This window comes from Telopea speciosissima, chromosome 1, assembly GCF_018873765.1.
Source record: "Telopea speciosissima isolate NSW1024214 ecotype Mountain lineage chromosome 1, Tspe_v1, whole genome shotgun sequence".
Classification (NCBI taxonomy): Eukaryota; Viridiplantae; Streptophyta; class Magnoliopsida; order Proteales; family Proteaceae; genus Telopea; species Telopea speciosissima.
Genome location: NC_057916.1, coordinates 28,044,634 through 28,067,684, shown reverse-complemented (window position 1 = coordinate 28,067,684; position 23,051 = coordinate 28,044,634). Strand labels below are relative to the sequence as shown.

The 23,051-nt window shown below is 39.2% G+C and overlaps 1 protein-coding gene across 2 annotated transcripts in view; it reads left to right on the top strand.

Annotated features, from left to right (window-relative positions):
- The window catches only part of LOC122648989 (E3 ubiquitin-protein ligase SDIR1-like), a 40,280-nt gene that overhangs the window by 6,987 nt on the left and 10,242 nt on the right, over positions 1–23,051 (top strand). Inside the window, exons 2-7 of one of the 2 annotated variants that reach the window (XM_043842331.1) lie at positions 10,138–10,313; positions 10,435–10,489; positions 10,604–10,656; positions 10,769–10,997; positions 11,174–11,288; positions 11,824–11,869. In XM_043842331.1, the coding sequence (XP_043698266.1) occupies positions 10,236–10,313; positions 10,435–10,489; positions 10,604–10,656; positions 10,769–10,997; positions 11,174–11,288; positions 11,824–11,869 (576 nt within the window). In that variant the 5' untranslated portion in view covers positions 10,138–10,235. Of the gene's footprint in view, positions 1–10,137; positions 10,314–10,434; positions 10,490–10,600; positions 10,657–10,768; positions 10,998–11,173; positions 11,289–11,823; positions 11,870–23,051 lie in introns of both variants that reach the window. The other variant, XM_043842330.1, reaches the window with a different exon arrangement.

Sequence of the window (23,051 nt, the reverse complement as noted above, 5' to 3'; positions counted from 1 at the left end):
GTCCACCCACCCTATCCACCTTGAGATCCACAAGGATGTACACTCAAAGAGCAATCGGCTATGGCAGCAGCAAGCTTAGGAGCAGAAATTTTTATTAATTGAACTGTGGGGGAGCCTCCCACGATATGTGCTATTTATTAATCAAGGCTAAAGCCCAAAATTCTACTCAGATTAGGATTCAAATAAAATCCAAAGTCTGAGTCTAACTACAAAACATATCAACCCTCTAATAGAAATCGTGGAGGGGAAGTATAGCTAAGCAACAAAACTTAAAACAATTAAAAAGGGGTAAAAGACAGATTTACCCCTGACAACTAAAACACTGAAAATAAAACTAAAGTATGGGAAAAAGGCTCCAACGAAAATAAACAAAACAGCAGCCATATCATGGCTGCTTCTTCTTCCTAGTGCTTGGACCTGCATCACTGCAACTTCAGAGCCCCATAACTTGACAACCTTACATCACAATCTGCTGGGTTTGGAGTATAGAATCACACCACCAACCACCCCATTCGATCCCAGTTCTGGTCTATTCTATTGGCTGGTTTACCCCATAGCCAAAAACCTTCTATTTTCAGTCCACCATCATTACTTCATCTCTGTCCATCGAAACCACATCGAAATTGCATCAGAGCCTCCCCTCGACAAGACCTCCACTTGATCCAGATTTTAGTCCAAGCTGAACGTTGGTTTGGTCTACAAGGTTTAACTTTCTAATTTGGTGTTGCTTTCATATCTGCGTCAAAGGGTGTTTGTTGCTTTGAACTGGATATTTTTATGGTGTTAATTGAAATCAACCATGTTTCTCATCATTCTCACTTCATGATATTCATGTGAGAGCACCAATTCAGACATGTCAAATAAGACTTAAGAATGATGAAATTATGCAGGAGTGCAATAGAGTGAACTTACGGGTAGCCCCAATTGGTGAGAAAAGCCATTGAGTTGGGGTGGGGTGGAGTGCAGTAATTGAGCTGAGATGATTTGGTAATACCCTATACCAGCAATTACCCCATTCACAAGGAATGCTGTGGCGCAAGTGGAGTAATGCAGGATCCTCTCAATGAGTTGTCTGGGTATTTTTATGAAGAGAGAAATCATCTAGTTTTCCCACTATGATTAAATCAATGCTTTTCCACGTTTCAAAATTTTGGAAATTTGAAAGTATTTGGTTTTCCATATCTTTGGTACTCTTGGATGGAGGCAAAGAGAACAGTTCTTCCAACCGTATCAGTTATGGCTCCTGTATCAAGCAGATGAGTTCGACTTCCAAGAACCACCAACAGTTGATTGTTCAGAGTAAGTTGCTAAAAATCCACATCTTGATACAATGTATCGTTGTCAACTAATAGAGTTACATGACATAACAGAAGATTATAGTAATATGAGCACTATCTTCAAAATTACTGATGGACAGCGAATCTTTGCTACAACTCTGACCATATTATGAAAGATCTGAACAACAGATTAATGGAGTAGATCTCCTATTAACAAATTGGCATAATCTACAATAAAAATCTGTTGTTTAATGGCAGTGAAACCATAAAGTTTACTGCCATTGAAACCTCTTGTGGTCAATCTATGAAGACTTTTTACACGGAATTACAAATAGGACCTTACAAAGTAAAACTCAAAAACATAAGAAAGAACGAAGAGGAGAAGATTGGAACACTAAGGACTCTCAAGTAACTCTTGATATTCCTTTCCTTTCCTAAGGGAACTTCTTTACAATGAAAGAAAAGAGCCGTATAAATAGAAAACTTAAAAGTACTATTTAACATTATTACAAAAAGTAAATGAATAGTGTCGTGAATAGTTGTTTACTATTCACTGATTTAGAATGAAGTTATCGGTTGTTCTAAAGGAAGTCCACCTTTTACCATTTCAACGCATCTTTTCAATGCATCTTTTTGAATAGTAATGTGGGTTTGTCTTCAAATGGGTTGATGTAGACAGGATAAGAATGAATCTTGTTATCGTCCGAAAGATGTGGGGTCCATCACTTGGGTTTCACATTAATGTCACATGGACTGCACATGGGCTCGAGTCATGGTTCTTGCATGTTCTCAGTGTTTTGAGCTTCAACATCATCATCGCTGGGTGAACTGGTTGGTGACGCAGCTTGTTTAAATTTCGATTTCTTGATTAATTCTTTTGCTTCAAGAATGATATCAAATGGAGCACAAAGACTTTGTAGATTCTGCCAATTTGTTAATAGGAGATCTACTTCATTAATCTGTTGTTTAGATCTTTCATAATCAATGGGCAGAGTTGTAGCAAAGTGTTAGCATTATTATGGAATTCTTTTTTTCCTTTTAGTTCAAGCTGGATCTTCTTTCTTTACTTATTTGTATAATCCAGCTTGAGGGGGAGTGTTGAAGTACTGTTCATGTGACACTGTTCACGTGAACAATAATTTGGTTGATATGTGTATCTTCTATTTTCCTAGTCCTAGTTGGAGTCCTAGTTTCTAATTATGTCAAGTCCTAATTCTACTGTGAGTTGTTAGTCTTAGTTTCAGTTTGAGTTGTTAGTTCTAGTTCTTTTCCTATTATAACTTGGAATCCTATCATGATTAGGAATTCCTAATCTGATTAGGAGTTCCCCTTTCTATTGTAATTTCCCCTCTATAAATAGAGGGGGTTACCTATCAATTGAATAATTCAAGCATTACAATCAATTCTTCTTCCATCTTCTCTTCTCTCTCAAGTTACTGGTTACAGGTCCTAGGTTTTCTACATGGTATCAGAGCTCATGGTCTGAAGTTACCCTGGGTTATTATCGTCTTGCCGGTTTGAGAGTCGTGTAAGGTCTCTGGTATGGTGAGCAGCCACTGTCACCGCTGCTGCATGTTTATAGATATTCAATTTTTTGTTTGATTTTTGTTGCTATGGCTGTCGATTAAAAGTTCGAAGCTAGTTTTGTTCGGCTATGTGATTGGTTTTATGGCTTTTATCAAGCCTTGTTCATGTGTCAGTTGCTTGCCGCTGTTCCTTTTTGAGGACTGGTTCAAAGGTGGAAGAACAAGGACATCCACCTGCAATTTTCTGCTGGCTGTGTTCTTTGTCTGGGGAACCTTATTGTTGTTTCTCGGCTCTGTCAAAGGTTCCTGTTGGTTTGGGATGTTGAAAATTTTCTTCTGACTGGTTCGATTGCTTTGATTGATGGAGTTGAAGGTGTCTTCTTGGAATATGCCTCAGTTTCTTTTAGATCTATCACATCAGCAACCTTCTTGCGATTTGGGTTTTCTCCAAAAAAAAAAAAACTCTGACCTCTATCGATCTCATCATTGGCTCATCTTCTGGAGCTGCCTTTTGGAGGATATTTTGGACTACCAGAGAGAGTAACTCGATTACAGTTTGGGGCCATTCTGCCAGCTGGTTTGTGAGATTGGATTAAATCTCTATCTGCTATTTTTTCTGCTGATCGAACTAAGTTTTTTCTGGTTGGTCGATTCATGTTCTCCTTCACTCGATTTTTTTCTGCGAGATGGTATTTGCTTTTGTGGTCTGGTGTTTGTTGAGTCCAGAGGTTAAAGACAATACTTCCGCCTTTGATTCACACTGGAGGTTGGAGATGGTGCTGCAAGTTCTTGGTAGAAGTGCTGCTGGTTCTTGGTTTATCGATTTTCTGTTCTTGATGAGGTATTCTTGTTGAGATCATACAACATGGTGAGTTGCCGTTGCCGCTCCCGCTGGTTCCTCTTCTTCCCTGGTTTCTACTACCCAGCTTTCCCTGGATTCTTTGTCGTAAGGTTGAAGACAACCTCCATAAATTGGTTTCTTAAAACCTTATTTTTTGAGTTCCAATAATACCCTTCTCTTTATCCCTTATTCTCTTTAATCCATTTTTTACATTCCTTTCCTAGCTTACCCTTTCTACTAGGGAATTAAATTCTTTTCCAAATCTGTCCCTTTGCTTCATTATTTTCCAATAACCTCTTGAAAATTCTAGTTATTTACCAAATTGCCACTCTCCATAGCCATTATTTTACCAATTGCATCCCTTACCAAAACCCCTTGCAAAATTCTGGTTATTTACAGATCTGCCATTACTTTTTAATACATTCCCCTATTTGACTACCCAATTGACCTTTGAAAATTCTGGTTTATTATCAGTTTGCCCTTTGGCTTGGATTGTATATAAAAGTGGATTTCCACCAAATTACAGCCATGCCATCCTTTTTTTTTCCAACACCGTTCCCTTTCAATAATTCTAATTCCCTTCATATCCCATACCTTTGGTATTTACCCATAACATCTTTGGAAACTTCTGGTAAATTACAATTTTGCCATTCCTTTCTTTTTAATTACCCTTAGCACCTCTTGGAAATTTCTGGTATATTATGTTTTTGCCCTATCTCTTACATCATCTCTGTTATGTCCACGTGTACTACACGTGAGGGGGGGATTATGTACAATACAATTGCAGACATTGCAGAACGCAGAACTTGCAGGAACATTGGTGCAAAACATAGAAGATCAGTTTTCTCCACTATTGCCATTGGGCATCCTTCGTTATTGGGTTGAGTTTGTCGTAAGGGGGAGATTGAAGTATTGAAATATTGAAGATATTTGGTTGTTGCCTATTTGAGGACTTTCGATTGGGTTGATACAGTTTTTTTCCGCTACCTGATTCAGTTTGTTTTCGCTACTTGCTGCTCTAGTTATTTCACTTCAAGATTCTATGTCACTATGACAATTTGAGATTCATTACGGGATAGCTATTGAAGATCGTTGAAAGATGCCTTTTTTGGAAGACATTCCAGTACCGTTTGCTGATCATGTATGTCCAAGTTTTGAAAATCTATTTTTTCAAGTTCTTGAAGGTTTATTTGGGAGCTGCATTCATATATCAAGCTGGATTCTGCTGCACCTTAGTTTTTTCCCATTTTGTTCAAGTTGGGCATTAGTACCTTTTATGCGCCAACTTGAGGGGGAGTGTTAGCATTATTATGGAATTCTTTTTTTCCTTTTAGTTCAAGCTGGATCTTCTTTCTTTACTTATTTGTATAATCCAGCTTGAGGGGGAGTGTTGAAGTACTGTTCATGTGACACTGTTCACGTGAACAATAATTTGGTTGATATGTGTATCTTCTATTTTCCTAGTCCTAGTTGGAGTCCTAGTTTCTAATTATGTCAAGTCCTAATTCTACTGTGAGTTGTTAGTCTTAGTTTCAGTTTGAGTTGTTAGTTCTAGTTCTTTTCCTATTGTAACTTGGAATCCTATCATGATTAGGAATTCCTGATCTGATTAGGAGTTCCCCTTTCTATTGTAATTTCCCCTCTATAAATAGAGGGGCTTACCTATCAATTGAATAATTCAAGCATTACAATCAATTCTTCTTCCATCTTCTCTTCTCTCTCAAGTTACTGGTTACAGGTCCTAGGTTTTCTACACAAAGATTTGCTGTCCATTAGTAATTTTGAAGATAGTGCGAGAGGCTCTTGATGATGTTATTCTTGGAAAAAATTTACAAAAGATTTTATCAATCCATTTCTGAAAAATTTGAGGGGCATTACATAAACCAAAGGGCATAATTGTCCATTAATAATGATTATATGGAACACTAAAAGCTGTAAGAGGTTTAGATTCCTCGGTAAGCTTTATTTGCCAAAAGCTAGACTTACAGTCGAAGTTACTGAAGTATTTGGCTTGTTTGGTTTGATTAACCAAAACATCTTTTCTGGAAATAAAATAACCATCAAATTTAAGATTTTGGTTTAATCTTTTGTAATCGATGACCATTCTAGCTTTTCCTCGTTTAATTTCAGCATGGTTTATTACCATAAATGCTGGACTGGAATGAGGACTATGTATTTGTTTCTTCAATAAGTCCTTTACTCAATAATTCTTTAATTTGAATATCGAATTCAGCTATATCAGGTTTAGTATGGATCATTGGTTTGACTCGAATTATTCTATTAGGGTCTAATAACTTAATTTTACAGTATTGTGGACTACGAGACCACAATTTTAAAGGATCTTCACTAAAATGTTGTTCAATAATTTTATAAATCCAATGTGTTGAACTTAGTGAATTTATTACAATTTGCTGCATTTCACCACGCTTTTGAGGTAAAAAGCCTTTGACACATGCAAGAACCATGACTTGAGCCCCATGTGCAGCCCATGTGACATTCATGTGAAGCCCAAGTGATGGACCCCACATCTTTCAGACGATAACAAGATTCATTCTTATCTTGTCTACATCAACCCATTTGAAGTCAAACCCATATTACTATTAAAAAAAAATGCGTTGAAATGGTAAAAGGTGGATTCCCTTTAGAATGACCAACACTTCGTTCTAAATCAGTGAATAGTAAACAACTATACACAACACCCATTTATATGAATAGTAAAACACTATTAATTTACTTTTTGTAATAGTGTTAAATAGTACTTTTAAGTTTTCTATTTATTCGACTCTTTTCTTCCATTGTAAACAAGTTCCCTTAGGAAAACAATATCATGAGTTCCTTTAGAATCCTTAGTGCTCCAGTCTTCTCTTATTTGTTCTTTCTTATGTTTTTGAGTTTTACTTTGTAAGATCCTATTTGTAATTCTGTATTGGATTAGTTTTTGGTGAATGGTAACATCTACATTACAGGAAATTAGTATTCTTCCAGCATTTGTTTTTCAGGCTTACTTTCAAATGGTCAAAACTTCTCTATTTTGCATGATATAGATGTTGTTTGAAAGGTTATCGAGCTACCTATCCAGAAAGACTACGGTCTTGCTATTCCAACTAGTATCAAAGAGTTATGACCAATTTACTGATGAGGCGTTGATCTGTGATGGAATTTTTTTTTTCTTTTTTTCTTTTTGGTGCCAAAGGTGGGATTTCTTACTTAGAACTCTAATGAGACTAGAATTTCTATTTCAAGTATATTTCATTAATTTGTATTTAGTTAGGAAAGGGATCGAGGACTCATAGGAGTTGCTATATTGTAATTAAAATTAAATTTATATTAGGAGTCTTTATCATAAAAAAAGATATTTTTCTAGTTTTTTAGGATTTTGTCTTGGAGTCAAAGTGAAAACTTGTTTTTGGGCTGGGTAGTCTAACACCGGTATATGGTGTGTGACATAGTTTTCAAGGTGTCGCCTAGAAGCCTTGCTTTCAAGCCCCTTCAACTCCTTGGGTTGACTAGATGCCGTGACAACTATGGTGGGTTATTTCTTCTTCCTTATTGTTGTACTCCTAGTTAGCGGCCTCCTCTTCTATCTGTTAATCATATCTTATTTAAGTTTTGTTTTGGGATTTTCCACTTCAAATTCCCTTGGGCCTAGTACTTGCAGGCATAGTAGGGCTTTTTTTATCCCTTGCTTGCATTAGTAAGGCACTTAAAGGATAAGGGACAAAATTGACAAGTATAGAATTAGAAATGAACATATCCAAGAAAAATTAGGAGTTGTAACAGATGACAAGATGAGAGAAGGTCGATTGAGATGGTTTGGACTAGTACAGTGAATACTACGAATGCACTGGTCAGAAGGAGATATTGTGCAAATTTAAGGTGCCAAAGTCCTCTTCTTTTTTTTTGGGGTGGGGGGGGGGGGGAAGGGTTGAATATGAGCTTTGTTGATGTGTTAAGGAAGGACATGAGTGCATATGAGTTGATAGCTGCTGTGGCTTCAAATAGAGTGGATTGGCAAAAAAAATTTATGTAGCTGACTCCAATGACTTGGGACACGGCTGATTTTGGCTGCCAATATTCTGTCTCTTTTTCTCTGCCTTCTTGTTGTTCTACTTACAGGCTTACAGCATGCATGATTCCTATAGTGAGGGCTACCCAAGGATGCAGGACTTCTGGTCTTCTATTGTCATCTTGGTTGAGTTGAGGATAAGGACCTCCAGTGATGGGAATTCTAATCACCTGAGGGTTAGATTATAGAAAACCTCATAAATTCCAGAATCACAGAGATAGGAGCAAACCAGATTTCAGGAGAAATTAAATAGTTGGAGATCAGAGGATTTGATTAGGCCAAAATGCTGGTCAAGTATGCTATTTATCAGGGGCAGGGAGAATATGATATGAGAAGTTCAGGTCAATCCAATGTTCAGATTCCAAATTAATGAAGAATCCTTGTTCAAATTAGTAAAACTGAAGCTTTTACAGAAAACCAGAATTCGCTATTAGAATTTTCAAATATTCTGACAGTTCAATATGTAACTGAGGTAATTTTATAATACCAATTTGAAGGCTGAACAGTTTCCTGAAATTAGAATGAAGAAAATTGATTCAGAAACTAAGATTCTTTTAGAAGCACAGTGCATGTATGACTCTTGATTTCAACGGTTAAAACTTGATGGATTAGAGCAAGGTTAACAGTTACCATTCTGTAACTGATCCCAAACATCATTCTAAACCCAGATTTAAGAAAACAGATCAGAATACAGAGTTTAGAAACAAAAGCACTTCAAGTAGGAAGTTGAAAATCGATTGGAAGTTGGATTCAAAACAGATCTGAAACTATGGTTCAACTAAGCAATCGATGGCCACAGTAAACATTTTTCAGCAGTGATTAATTCAAATTTCAAACAAGTGTGTAAACGGATCTGAGATCAGTACTGAAATTAAACAAGAGAAATAGAAATCACAAGTAAAGAAATAGGAGTTAGGTCTGACCTGATTTGATAGAAAAGGATGTGTTCAGGAATCACCAGCTGAAACACTACCTTGGAATCACCACCAGGAATCTACTGAATCACCACAGCAGGGAAGTTTGAATCACCACAGAACCAAAGGTGAAAAGCTAACTTTCATTATTCAAATCGTGGGGGGCTGAATAACCTTACATCTTATTTATGATAGTGAAAATAACAAAAACTAAATAAAATTCTAATACTACCAGTCGATGGGCTAGGCTGGTACTAGTGTCCTAGACTGACCAAATAATAAGGAAAAGATAGCCTCACATCTTATTTATCATAGTGAAAATAACTAAAACAAAATAGAACTCTTAACACTACCAGTCGATGGGCTAGGCTGGTACTACTGTCCTAGACTGACCAAATAATAAGGAAAAGATAACTTAATTGAAAAGGAAATCGTCTCATAAGCAGGTACTTTGGAGGAGCTCTTGACTGACTCAACTAGTGATATAATAAAGGGAAAACAGACCCTCTCCATGACTGGATGAGAGCAGTCCTATTTCGAGACAACTACGGGTAAAATAAAGTTGAGAAGAAGATATTAGGGAGAATAGATTAGCTTGCCAATAGTGGCAGAGGCCCTTGTTATTTATAGAGGGCGGGCCTTGGTGCAGCGGTAAGGTTGCTCCATTGTGACCAAGTGGTCACGGGTTCGAGTCTGGAAACAGCCTCTTTGCGAAAGCAAGGGTAAGGCTGCGAACATTATGACCCGCCCCAGACCCCGCAGTGGTGGGAGTCTTGTGCATTGGGTACACTTTTTTTTTATACGGATTACAAATATGGTATGCTGAGTCACAATACAGTCACCCTACATACATTGAATCTAGACGGTTATGTATCCCATGTCCTTAACAAATAATAACCAAAATAGCCCATTAAACTAAACCCACGATTGGACTGAACCCAATAACTGAGCCACTGGATTAGTTCAAGCCAGAAAACTGGTTCAAGGTTGAACCAGACCAGCCCAAAACATGGGAGATCTTTCTCTTCTTTCTTTTGCTGGAAATATGCATCATCCAGTGTCTCCGAAAGCTTTAGCTCCACTCTCCAATGTGCCAAAGAATCTGCTGAGCATCACCTCCATTTTGTGAACACATTCTTTTCAATGGTTCACCCTGATTAGAATTGTTAGTGGTGTCTTCCTCTGGTCCCATGCATTTTTTGCCTTTTGTTTGTCTTTCCATCTGGACATGGATTCTTTTGTTTTGCATCAGATCTGACTTGGCCTTCCTTGATGTAAAAATATTTTGAGTTGGCCCATTTTTTGGCCTTCTAAAATTTGACGTTAGGGGTGTTTGAATTTTGAAAGTCACAGCTACCTATTCTGTTTTGGGTCTATCTTGAGTTTGTAGAATCATGATATTTTTGGTAAGGCCCGTCTTTGGCTGATGTGTGATAGTATGTATGTTGGTGTGAACATTACCTTCTTAGATTTAGGCGATGCCTGTATTTTTATTCTTTTTTAACTTTTGCAGGCTAGTGTGGATCTGGAGGATTTCGTGGGGACTCGGACTATCCATACTTGGACTATCTGATACTCTTGCCTAGTGAATTGTTTTTTATTACTTCAACCATGAGTTTTGTCTTCAGAGGAACTAGAGCAGATATAGAAAGCGGATTTCCAGGATTTATTCCTGAACGGCGTTCAGTGGTATGTTTCTTGTCATATTTGACCCAATACATGCTGTGGTGTTGAAGGTTATTGAGCAGTTTATTTGATTGAACAGTATCAGCCTGTATATTCTGTAAATACTGAAACCTTTCTCTCACAGCGTGTTCATGCGGCTCGGCCAGTTAATACGAATTCAATGGCTTTTCTCGTCACAGGTGGGTTTTTCTTTAATTAAATAATTTCTCTGTTCCTGGTACTAACTTTAGCTCTTGTTTCTGTTTTTAATATGACTGATGTCTAATCAATGTTCTGCTCATTTGTTCCAGCAGTTCTTTTGCTGTTCATGATACTAAATTCACACCAAATGTCACCAAACTTTCTGGTACTCTCTGGTGTTCTCTGGGAGTATTATTTTTTCTGATTATTATTTGTTTTTGGGTCCTAATTATTCTTTGGTAAGTCAAGAAGTATTTCTTAATTTCTTAAATTTTCAGCTTTGGCTTTTTCTGGGTGTCTTCCTAATGGCCACAAGCCTTAGGATGTATGCAACTTGTCAACAACTTCAGGCTCAGGCACAGGCTCATGCTGCTGTAGCCAGTGGTCTGCTTGGTCATACTGAACTGAGGTTGCATATGCCACCATCTATAGCCTTAGCAACAAGAGGGCGTCTACAAGGCCTCAGGCTCCAGCTTGCTCTTCTTGACCGGGAATTTGATGACCTAGGTATGCTATACAGTATTCCAGATAGATATTACATTTTTGTATCATTTCCTAAAACCAAAATATGGCAGTCTTAAATTTACTGGATGAAAACATGGACCTAGGATGCATTTCTTTATCCATTTAGATCGGGAGAGGCTACTATTTCATGGGAATGACATAGCTCCTATATATTGTAGATTATGAAACCTTGAGAGCATTGGATTCTGACAATGCTTCCACAGCTCCTTCAATGAGTGAGGAAGAGATAAATGCACTTCCTGTTCACAAGTACAAGGTCACTGGTCCACAAAGGCAAGTTAGAAAATTTCTTTTTCATTGTCTTCTAGGTTGGGCGCTGCTTGTTATGGTAGCATACTTCAATAAATTCCACTTGCTTCACGGCCTTTTTATGCAAAAACGATAAGTTTCCCTCCCCCCCCCCCCCCCTTTTAAGTCTACGCTTGTTTCGACATAAAATGGGCGGAAGTAAAATAAGAAAGTAAACATTTTTAATCATAAAATTTTTCTTCAGAAGAGAACATAAAAGACAAAGTTATTTAGATGGGGACACTGTTTTATACTTAAAAACAGTAAATTACAGAGTTAGATATTTTACTTTTACTTCTGGGCATTTTTTTGTAGAGCTTAAGCAATATTCCTGGGGAAACTTCCAATAACATTTATGAGCATCAATGCTATTTAAATTTTGAGTTCTATCTAAGAGGAATCAGAGGAATGCTAGTTTGTATTTTGATCTGTTATAGGAAAATGTCATATATTAAGTGGAAGATCTAGGGAATGTGTAACTTCTGAGAATGATTTGACATGAATGTGATTTTATTAACAGTGATGGCTCATCAATGCGGCAGGCATCATCTTCATCCACAGCTGAGGTATTTTTATTCTTCTATTCTTGGACAATTTCTTAACAGGGAAATATTTGTTGTAAACAAACGTCAAGCTGATTGTTAAGTGAGTGTGTGGCCTTGACATATATTTTATAAGGTTTGAAAAGCTTTTTTTCTTTCGTATCTTCTGTTCATAAGGTATCTCTTCTTTCGTATCTTCTGTTCAAGAAGAGTCTAATTTCATATGGGTTCTAGCATTTTATTAGATCTGTCTTCTTGTATGCAATTGTAGAAATATTTTGTTCATACTTAGTTTGACAATTTCCATAATTCTCTAATAGGGGTGCAACTCTGGCTGGACCAGGTTAAGCAATTGACGAATTTTGAAAGGGCTGAGCTTTGAGCCCAATCTAGTCTCATAATCTTATGTTTGGAAGACCTGGACTAATTACTAACTACTTAATGGGTCTCGCCCAATGGATTGCCCACTCCAAAGAACTAGTGCAGCAGATATCTAATTGTATGTGTAGGTCGGCTTCCAGTTATTTTCCCTCCACCATCCTATTGAGAAAGACATATTTGCTATTATTCTCATGAATTTCAACCTTCCAAATCTCTCAGTTGGCATCCATTTCATGCCTTTGTAGTGTATACTGATGCTCTGAGCATGAGACATCTGGTCATGAACAGACTGTTACACTGTCCAGGAGCCCAAGACCCTTGTCCCAACTAGTTGGGTTCGTTTCTGCTAACCCATGAATCTTCACTTCTAATTACCTAGTTCACATTCTTTTTGGCCTTCGCTATGTCCTTGTTTCCCAACCTTGCAGTAGCGGGAGCCTCGTGCACTAGGACGCTCTTTTATGTTCATTGGTGATCTTTGTTGCATAGATGTCAATTGACTTGGCTTTATTTTCACCTGAGTGTGACCCTAATCTACTTTGGATTCATGTATTTTTGAATATTGTTCTTCTTAGCGATGCGGTTATGCGAATGGTTGCTTAGGGCTATTTTGTTATTTCCTTTAGGCGAATTATTATTATTATCACAAACGATTAGTAGTGTTTGCTTCCTTTCTCTCTCTACCATGATCGATTTAGATTGATTTACTTCCAGGTCTGTCCCTCTTCTCTAATCATTTGTTATGCTCTTTTCTATCTGTTCTCTTTCTCTAATCCTTCATGTCTCTTCTTTCTTATTAATATTTCTTAATGATTCAAAAGAGCTGGGCGGATCCCCTGTTTTTGGGCTAGTTTCATTTTTTTTAATCTTGTCATATCTAATAGATTAGTAGTGTTTGCTTCTATATTTGGTAGGTGGGTTTCTGTTAACATTCTCTCTTATATCCTAGCTTTAGTTCTCTCTCTATTCTGCCTTTTCTTCCCAGAACTAAGACCTGCCCTGTTTTCTGGTTTTTTACCCCTGAAAGAAACCTATCGCATTTTCCAATCTCCCATTAAGATAATATTTTCTGGTTTTTAGAACAAACACCAAGGCTGGGCAATGCCACTCCCAGATTTTCAGCTCTATTGGACTTATTTCCTAAATCAAATAATCAAATATCATTAATTACTAGCATAAGATCATTAAATAAATAAACACAATTCAATATTTAGGCGCACGTCAATTATGAGGTAGTTAATTAAATTAATATTCATTCATATATCCGGAAATTCATTTATCTTCTACGTTCTGATCAATGCTCCTTGCTTTGAAAACAACTAAACATGGAATCTGCTAAGAATAATCCATTTTGATCGTCAATAAGTCACTTCCATAATTTTTTACCTAATATTCAATGATTGATGTAACAATCATTTTTTTTTTTTTTTGTTTCGGTGGGCAAATGACCATAGTTGGCTCCGAAACTTTAAGAGAAGCTTGTTTTAGGCTTAATAAACATATTGAAATCTTCAAACTGTAAAAGCACCCAATTTTGTGCTTTGGATTTGCAACATCGAATCCTTGTGTAATATTTGCCTACACACATTAAATGATTTGTTTATTACAACGCCATTAAATGATTTGGTAATTATTAAAACACCATAGTCTGATAGTCAAATGGGCCTTTAATGGTCGTATTGACATGTATCGGTTGGTATCGACCGCATCGGTTTGTATTGAGCCGTATTGGCCCGATACATATAATGATACGTATCAATACTCTCATAGAACTCTTTAACGTATGTATCTAAGTATCGCTACGTATTGGTCGATACCAATCGAGACATACTATTTAAAAAAAAAAAGATACGTATCGGTACCAACCGATACTGATACAATTCGATATGCTCCGATACTTTAAACCATGCCTTGCGATACCAAGATATTGTTAGAGTTTATGTATTAGGGGTACTTTAGTCCATGTCTTTGTTATAAGTCACTAGGGTTGTAATTTTAACTTTTATTTCTTTTTATCTTTTACCTCCCCAAGGAGGTCTTTGTAATTCCCTAAAGTGTTTTTTAGTAATGTAAAGTAAATAGATGTTAGGAGAATTCTCTCCTAACACATACGATTCCCTCATCCTCTCTTCTTCTCTTCTTCTGCTCTCTTCTCTTATTCTTCTCCTTCTTGCTGTAAAGCTCTCCTCCATTACTAGAATCTATTCACCTTTAAATCCTAACTTGGTATCAGAGCTAGGTTTGAGAGTCGACTAGGGTTCTAGCTGCCTTGTATTATTCTTTCGAACCCTAGAAAATGTAGAGGGTTCCAATAGGAGGTTATACCATGTAAAGAAATACACAAAAGTAATCTAATGAAGTTCTCTCATCATCAAGAAGGTCATACACAAGAAGTTTGAGAAGTTTGAAGGAAGACATTGGGCAATTTGCAGCTCAAATCAAAGAAAGACAGCCCAGATTACTGTTCCGTGAACAGTAACCCGAGAACTGAAAAGGCTCTTCTTCTTCCTCATCAGAGCTTTGTTGGAGGTGGTACTTGGCCCATTCAAGTTGTCTTAGGGTCCCCTTTCAAACCCCCAAAAGCTTGGTTGCAAAGGAAGACAGCCCAAGGTCTGCAACTCCTTTTTTTGGCTCCTGCTACAGTAATTCCGCCAACTCTGTTTCTGCTTCTTATTTGACTTCTTTTTTGAAAACCAATGCATTGAGATGGTTATTAGCTGATAAGATTGGAAGGTCTACATCTTGTTACACTTGTTGGGTATTATGCACTGAGGTTCTTTTGAAGTTTTTTGGCTGTTATGTGGTGTATGGCTGCTGTGAATGAAGTTGGGCTGCACATGAGGTGTTTGATTTAATTTTTGTGAAGGATTTATCCTCCTTTTTTACTGTTGTGACTACTTGGGCAGTGTATTGGCCCTTGTTTGCTGGATATCTTGCCTGTGTTTGGGTAGAGTTTACTCTCCATTTGTGTAAGACACCTTTCTGATTTGGTGGGCAGTGTATTGCCCTTTGTTTGCTGGATATCTTGCCTGTGTTTGGGTAGAGTTTACTCCCCATTTGTGCAAGACACCTTTCCGATTTGGTGGGCAGTGTATTGCCCTTTGTTTGCTGGATATCTTGCCTGTGATTGGGTAGAGTTTACTCCACACTTGTGCAAGACAACATTCTGATTTGTTTGGTTTTTTGGTACCATGTCTACTATTTCTGGGGCTGATTCTGAGGTTAGTGGACCACTTCCGACTAGTGGTATCCCCACTATGGCTTCCTATGATAACCCCAACACCCAAATATCGGTTGTGAAGTTGGACACAACCAACTACTTGGACTAGTCTCGTTCTGTGAAGATGTCTCTGAGAAGTAGAGGAAAGTTGGGGTATATTACTGGCTCTATTAAGGAGACCGCTACTACTGATCCAGGATACCTGAAATGGGAGACTGAGAACTCCACCGTTATGACTTAGCTGGTCTTCTCCATGAAACCTGAAATAAGTAGGAGATTTATGGATAAGGAGACTGCAAAGTATATGTGGGATAGTATTACCAGGACCTTTGATCGAGTTGGTGACTATACAAAGATCTACCAAATTCACCAAAAGGTTATCAATATGAAGCAGGGTGAGACGAGCATCTCTGATTACTACAACACTGTTATTAGCATGTGGTAGGAATATGATCACTACAGGTACCTTCGGCTGTCCAATTCTGAAGATGAAGTTAAGGTCTACAAGAACCGAGAAGTTGAAAGGATCTTGTCTCTACTTGGTGGACTCAATCCCGAGTATGAGCCCATTCGTCTACAGATCCTAGGGAGGTCTCCCCTTCCATCCTTGGATGAAGTATGTAGTTACTTGCAAAGTGAGGAAACCAGGAGAGCAACCATGGATACTGCACCATCAATGGAGAAATCTGCTCTTGTTTCTAGTTCCCACAGAGACTAGAAAACTGGGGGGAAAGGCCAAGGGCCAACTCGTGGAGATCACCGTGAGAGATTTAAATGTGATCATTGTGGAAAACTGGGACAGACCAAGGACAGATGTTGGGACCTTCATGGGCAGCCCCCAGGTATGCATGGTGGTTCATCTGGTGCTCGGGGTGGCAAGCGAGGGGGAGCTAGGGCTTACTCTGTGACATCTGAGAGTGAGACATCTAGATCCCAATCTGCTCTTGATTCTCTTTCATAGGATGATATTGTAGCCCTCCGCCGGCTGATGTCCCATATTGGTCATTCCTCTACTAGTTCTACCCCTGGAGGGTCCACTACTTCTGCCTTAGCTCTGCAGGTCTCATCTGCCGCTCCTACTGCTCTCACTTGGATCATTGACTCCGGAGCCTCTAACCACATGACTTGTAAGTCTTAGTATTATGATTCCTATTCCATTTGCTCTGGCTGGGACAAGGTAAGGGTTGCTGGTGGTTCCCTTTCTTCTGTCTCTAGTAAGGGTAATGTGAGGGTTACTCCCTCTCTTTCTCTTGAGTCTGTTCTTCATGTCCCTGATTTTGCTACTAACCTATTATCAGTAAGTCACCTAACCAAATCCCTAAATTGTTGTGTCACTTTCTTTCCTTCCTATTGTCTTTTTTAGGATTTGGAGACAAAGAGGGTTAATGGCAGTGGGACTGAGAAAGGAGGACTCTACATTCTTGAACCACGGTTACCTGATTCATCTACTGCTGCAACTTATGTTTGTGGTCGGAGTGACCGTAGTACTTTGGAGTCTGTAATGCTTTGGCATCAACGTTTGGGTCATCCTTCTTTTGTTGTTATGAGGAGATAGTTACCCCATTTGTTTACTTCTTTTCTTTCTTCTTATGTTTTTCAGTGTGAATCATGTATTTTTGCTAAACATTGTCGAACATCTTATCCTTATCATGGTAATAGATCAACAATTCCTTTTTCTCTTGTTCATTCTGATGTTTGGGGACCTTCTCCCACTACTTCTTTGTCTGGTTTTCGTTACTTTGTTTCATTTGTGGATGACTATTCTAGATCCACTTGGACTGTTTTGTTGAAACAAAAAAGTGATGTTTGTGATGCCTTCAAGAGTTTTTATAACTTTATCAGTACTCAGTTTGGTACTCGAATTCAAATTGTTAGGTCTGATAAGGGGGGTGAGTACATGCATGGGGGGCTCCAACAGTTCTTTATTGATAATGGCATTATCCACCAACTGGCATGTGTTGACACCCCTCAACAAAATGGGGTGGTTGAGAGAAAAAACCGCAACTTGTTGGCAATCACCAGGAGTCTTCTATTTGGTATGCATGTGCCTAAGACTTTTTGGTTTGATGCACTTCTTACTGCTACCTTCCTTATTAACCGGATGCCATCTCCACCCCTTGGCTCCAAATCTCCCTTGGCACTCCTTTCTCCTCAATCCTCAGTCTTCTCCTTGCCTCCAAAAGTCTTTGGTTGTATTTGTTATGTTCATGTCAACAAATCAGCCCGCACAAAGCTTGACCCCAAAGCTCTCAAGTGCATCTTCTTGGGCTACTTTGATTCAACCAAAGGGTATAAGTGTTACCATCCTCCTTCCCAAAGGCGACTTCTCTCCAAAGACGTCACCTTCTTTGAGTCTATTCTTTACTTTTCTTCTCCTCAGCATCCTCTTGAGGGGGAGAGTACTAGAAGTGAACAGGATGCAGATGTCATTCCTTTTCTATCTCCCTTACCTACCTCCACTTCCCCATTCCTAATTGATATTGGAAAATACAAAGAAGTGGATGTTGTTGATGCTGATGGTGTTGTTGATATTGATGCTAGTAGTGGTGGTGATGCTAGCCGAAAAAAAGAATATAAGGGAATAAGATTCAAAGATGTTGTATTCACAAGAGGTGAATGCTTGTTGAAGGGAAAAGGAAAGCCACCCTGGTATGCATTGAGGAAAACAACCCCGCCAAAACCCTCTTTGGATCCACATCCTCGGCCTCATCCTCCTCGCCAGGTAATACTTTTCCTTCTCGAATTAGATCTTCCTATTGCATGATGAAAGGGGAAGAGAGCCTCGTACTAACCCCATAGCCCAGTTTGTTTTCTATGACTCTATTTCTCCTACAGGTATTGCCTTTTCCACTACCCTTGAGTCTTCTTCCATTCCCAAAAATGTCACAGAAGCCTTATCCGATCCAAAATAGATGCAAGCAATGTCTGAGGAAATGGTAGCCCTGGAGAAGAATCATACTTGGACACTGGTTGATCTTCTCAGGGGGAGAATTCCAGTTGGATGCAGATGGGTTTATGTCACGCCCCCATCCCAGACAAGGGATAAAATACATTATAAGGGGTGACTAGGACAACGCTTGTCATCCTATTAAGCTGCCAGGATCACTGACACAGTGTCCCAACGCACAGTCATAACTAATATTAAAATAATATAATATCAGAGTGCGGAAAGGAAAATATTACATTCCAAATGATCAGTAGTTTTGCGGAAGCGTATAAAATCAATAATTACAAGATGATCAAAGCCTAGATGATAAATACTGTAGTTAATCCATTTTTTCATTACCATCTAATAATGATTAACAAGGGTATAACAGTAAATGTTTTTACATGGGCCTACGCCCTAAAATAAAAAAGGGGAACAAGTCCCTAGAGTTCTCACGGCCCGTAGGCGCAATTGTCACAAGGACACCCGTTGCCATGTTCCTCTAACACAGCTTCCGGCTCCTCCGTACCTGCATCATAATCTAAAAATTGTGTACACGAGGGGGTTAGCTCTCCACTGAGCCAGTGAGGGGATGGGGATGCACAAACACACAATTCACATAGTCCAATGATGCATGCATATGTTAAGTAAATTTTCCACCTAACATCACAACTAAGTCAATGGCATATGCTACTGTGACAACTCGGGAGACACTGTGGGTCACTTAACTTATCGCCACAATGAAACCTCAATTGTCACGTGGGACCTACGCCGATCGAAGCCTCCAAGACCACTCAGTGGCAGACCCCTGATAACCAATACTACCATGACTGGCCTCTCCCACCTCCACAGAATCCGGTGTACTGATTACCCAACACCTAAACCCCTGTTGGTAAGGGTCGTAGCATAAGGGTGTGAAATCCTAGCCACAATATACTACATGCAAGTCCTATCGTCCCGAGAGGTAATCCGGGCGCATCAACTTTTCATCTGGTTTAGTGCCCGGTTACCAGCACGGCACGGCGCATACAGTTCAACATGACATTCAACAAAATTTCTTCATAAATGTATATAGTGTTCGGGGTTCCGGCACCGAGACCCATCAAGGTACCACATTACCAATCAACATTATAACAATTGTATATAAGAGTATGCAATATGCACAAACATGCTTATTAATTATAATGATTACATAATATATAATGCAATAATAATATCAAGCCCAAACAACCAAACCCACTCACAACGTATACGCCAAGCACCACGATTATCAGTTGTCGCCTCGATCAAGCAATAAGCCACAAAAGTGAATATATTAACCTATACAAAGAGTGGAATAAGGTTACACGAGCGAAAGGAACGGATCCCCAAAAGGTCTCCCATAAACACTTAAGTATAAGGTTTCAGAGACGAAGTGGTTGCAGGAGTGGTTTCATGCCCAAATTCTGCAACCACATGTAAATCCTAGGAAACCGGGGGTTCGGGACAGTTTTAGTCAAGGTCGGATGCAGATGTGGTTTCAGAAAACTGAATCCGAGTGTAAATCCGAGCTTCACAGGGGCTCAGGACAATTTTTGTCAAGGTCGGATGCAGATGTGGTTTCAGAAAACTGAATCCGAGTGTAAATCCGACCTTCACAGAATCCTTCTCGGGAAGGTAATTTCAGGGTGGTTTCTTGCAGGTCTGAAACCACATGTAAATCCTAGCTAACCAGGGGCTTAGGATAGTTTTAGTCAAGGTCGGATGCAGATGTGGTTTCAGAACACTGAATCCGAGTGTAAAACCACATACCTGCAGAACCGAAAATTGAAGGGTTTCTCACTAGGGATTCATTTTCCAAGGGGTTTAAAGGTAGGGAGGCTTCAAGAAAGCTTCCTCCTAGGTCCATTAGGGTTCTAAGACCTCATTAGGTCCATGTAATCCCATGGATTTAAGAGAAAACAAAGAGAACCTAAATTAGGACATAATATGGTAGAAACCTTAAATTTCTTAAATGGAAAGAGATTACTTAGGCTTAGGGCTTGTAATGGAGTGAAATAACTCCACCATAGTCTAGGTTTAGAGGTTCCATCGATTCCTTGGGTTCCAAGAGAACCCTAGGTTGAATTTCTCCCATTTCCCAAACCTCAAAAATCAAAATAGATGAAGAGATGTGGGTTTGAATGACTTACCTACCCCCAATATAGAAGGCTCCATGTTGAGGCTCCAAGAAGTGCTCTTCCAACCTCCAACCAAGTTTCTCCACCCTTCTTCCTCCTTCTCTCCTTCCTTCTTCCTTCTTTCTTCTTTCTTCTTTCTCCTTTCTCTCCTCTTTCTCTCCTCCACGATTTAGGTTAGATGGGAGAAGAAATGAAAATGAATCCTTCTCCCGCCCCTTTGTCTTATTTATAGAAAATGGGCTTGGGTCCTTTAAGTTAAATGGGTCAAATAGTTAAATGGGTGGATCCAAGATAAATGGGTCATTAGGCCAAATGGGTAGTTTAAGTTAAATGGGTCACCCAAGTTAAATGGGTACTCTAAGTTAGATGGGTCAAATAGAGTCAAATGGGCCTCTTAACTAAATGGGCCTGCCCACAGGTTTCAAATAGAAAAGAACCCACTTGGGGATGGGTCCATCCACCATGGGATTATAAGCCCATCACACGCTCCCTTAAATAAGTGGGACCCACAAATGGAATATTCTCAACTCAACTAAAATAGCCCGGGCTGTCCAAATCTTGACCCGTACTTCGAGGGCATCAAGAGAAAGGGTAAATAAATAACCTTAAGGGCTAGAACTTACTATTTCCTTGTCATGGTGTGTCAATGGTAAGCCCGTATCATGGTCAATAATTTGTAACTGGGTTTGACCACCAGTGAGAACAGCTCACCAGCACGTGGCAGTGATAACCACACGTCACGGGGAAGAAATAATAATTAATTATGATCCGGGGTGCGGGTATAACATCCTCCCCACCTTACAAGAAATTTCGTCCCCGAAATTTGAGGCAGCTAGGGTCTCAAGTGAGAAGGGCTGTTGGATAACAACATCCCAAGTCACCCACATCTTGAACTAAGTCAAAGGTCGGGTCAAGATGAGGCAGTGCCTACGTGGCACAACAAGTCAGATTCCACAATTCTCTTTTCCTTACAGGGTCACATTACCACGGGGGTGTGGTTCACAATAACCCTAGAAAAACAGGGTTCCAACTACTAAGTTAAGTCTCAAGGAACAGAGTTCCCTAAATCTTCCAGATCGGTGATACCATTCTAGCCTTCACTACTCTGGTCATTCTTGGGTTACAGGACTTAACCTTTCCATGCCCCAACATAGGGTTCACATTCTGAAGGCTTTCACATCTGGTTGTCTCATTACCTAACCCAACTTTAGAATGATTTGGAATATTGATGGAATCTCCTATTGTTCACTCCAGACGGAGGGAACGCATTTGGTGATCCATTACCCCATTCATATCTGTCGTTGGAGAAGGTCTTGTTACATCCTTCAGTTTTAGCTCTCACAACCTTTAAACCTACTACACAGTTATCCCACAGGGAAGAATCCACATCAGTCCTCTTTCGAGAACCAACAACCTTTACTAGCTTTTGTCCAAGTCAACTCTTCAAGCAGTCTCCATAATTTAACCTATCCGGTCATTAAATTCATTATTCATTACCCTAAGGTTTGGTCAACCAAGGTCAGGGCTCCAACTAGTTTCACAGCAAGGTCGAGGTAAGTCATACTTGTAGTACCAGAGAATCACTCTAGTCACACAAGTCCAAGGTTCTAAGGTATATCTATATATATTTATCACACCAATATGTAGGCATAGATTCAATAATTACATTCAAATCCCTATGGACATATCTGTCATCTAGGTCAATCCACAAGAACAAGAAGTTCTCAGGTACGGTTCACTAAGTCTTTTTTTTTTTTTTTTTTTTGGAAAGTCAAATCACGGTGTAGGACTTTCTCTATGAGTCTAAACAAGGTTTGGATAAACCAAGTAAAGTTCAAATAGAGTCGTCACTAGCTTGAGGTGTTATGAATGACTTCCAAATACACGTGACCTTCATGGCTCAATCACATAGACCAGCCCAAACCAGCCTATTACTTTCCTTTCTTAGTACCTACCCATAAGGTTTGGGTCCTTAAATTCATAGGATCAAAGGTCTTCATCTTCAAAGGTAACTCTTCTCCTCTTATGTAAGAGAGGAGTCACAACGGTTACCAATGCCTGCTAGTTCTTATTAGCTGGCCCAGTCGGGTACAAGTCCTAACCTCTTTCAATTCAAGGTATTGACTAGACTTAGGTGGTTCCCACAAATGGGTCACACAACGGGGTGTCCGATCTAGGGTATAGGCACATAATCATCACATATAAGTGTAGTCAAAGGTCTCCAAAACAAGCTAAAAATCCTAAAAGAAATTGGGTGGACTCACGAGCGGTGTCAGTACTCTGGGTCTGTTCGTGGCTCCTCCACGAAAATAGGGAGAGCAGACTAACGGGCGGATGTGGAATGCGAATCCGTTCGTTTGTCCAATCTCAAAAGTCTCAATGGCCGAGAGGGTTTAAGTCAAACGGATTTACGGACGGATGCATGAGTGTGGATCCGTTCGTTGATCCGCACAGATTTATAATGAAAATTTCAAGTTTTATGCGGAGCGGATTCACGATAAGTGGATTCGCTCGTTCGTT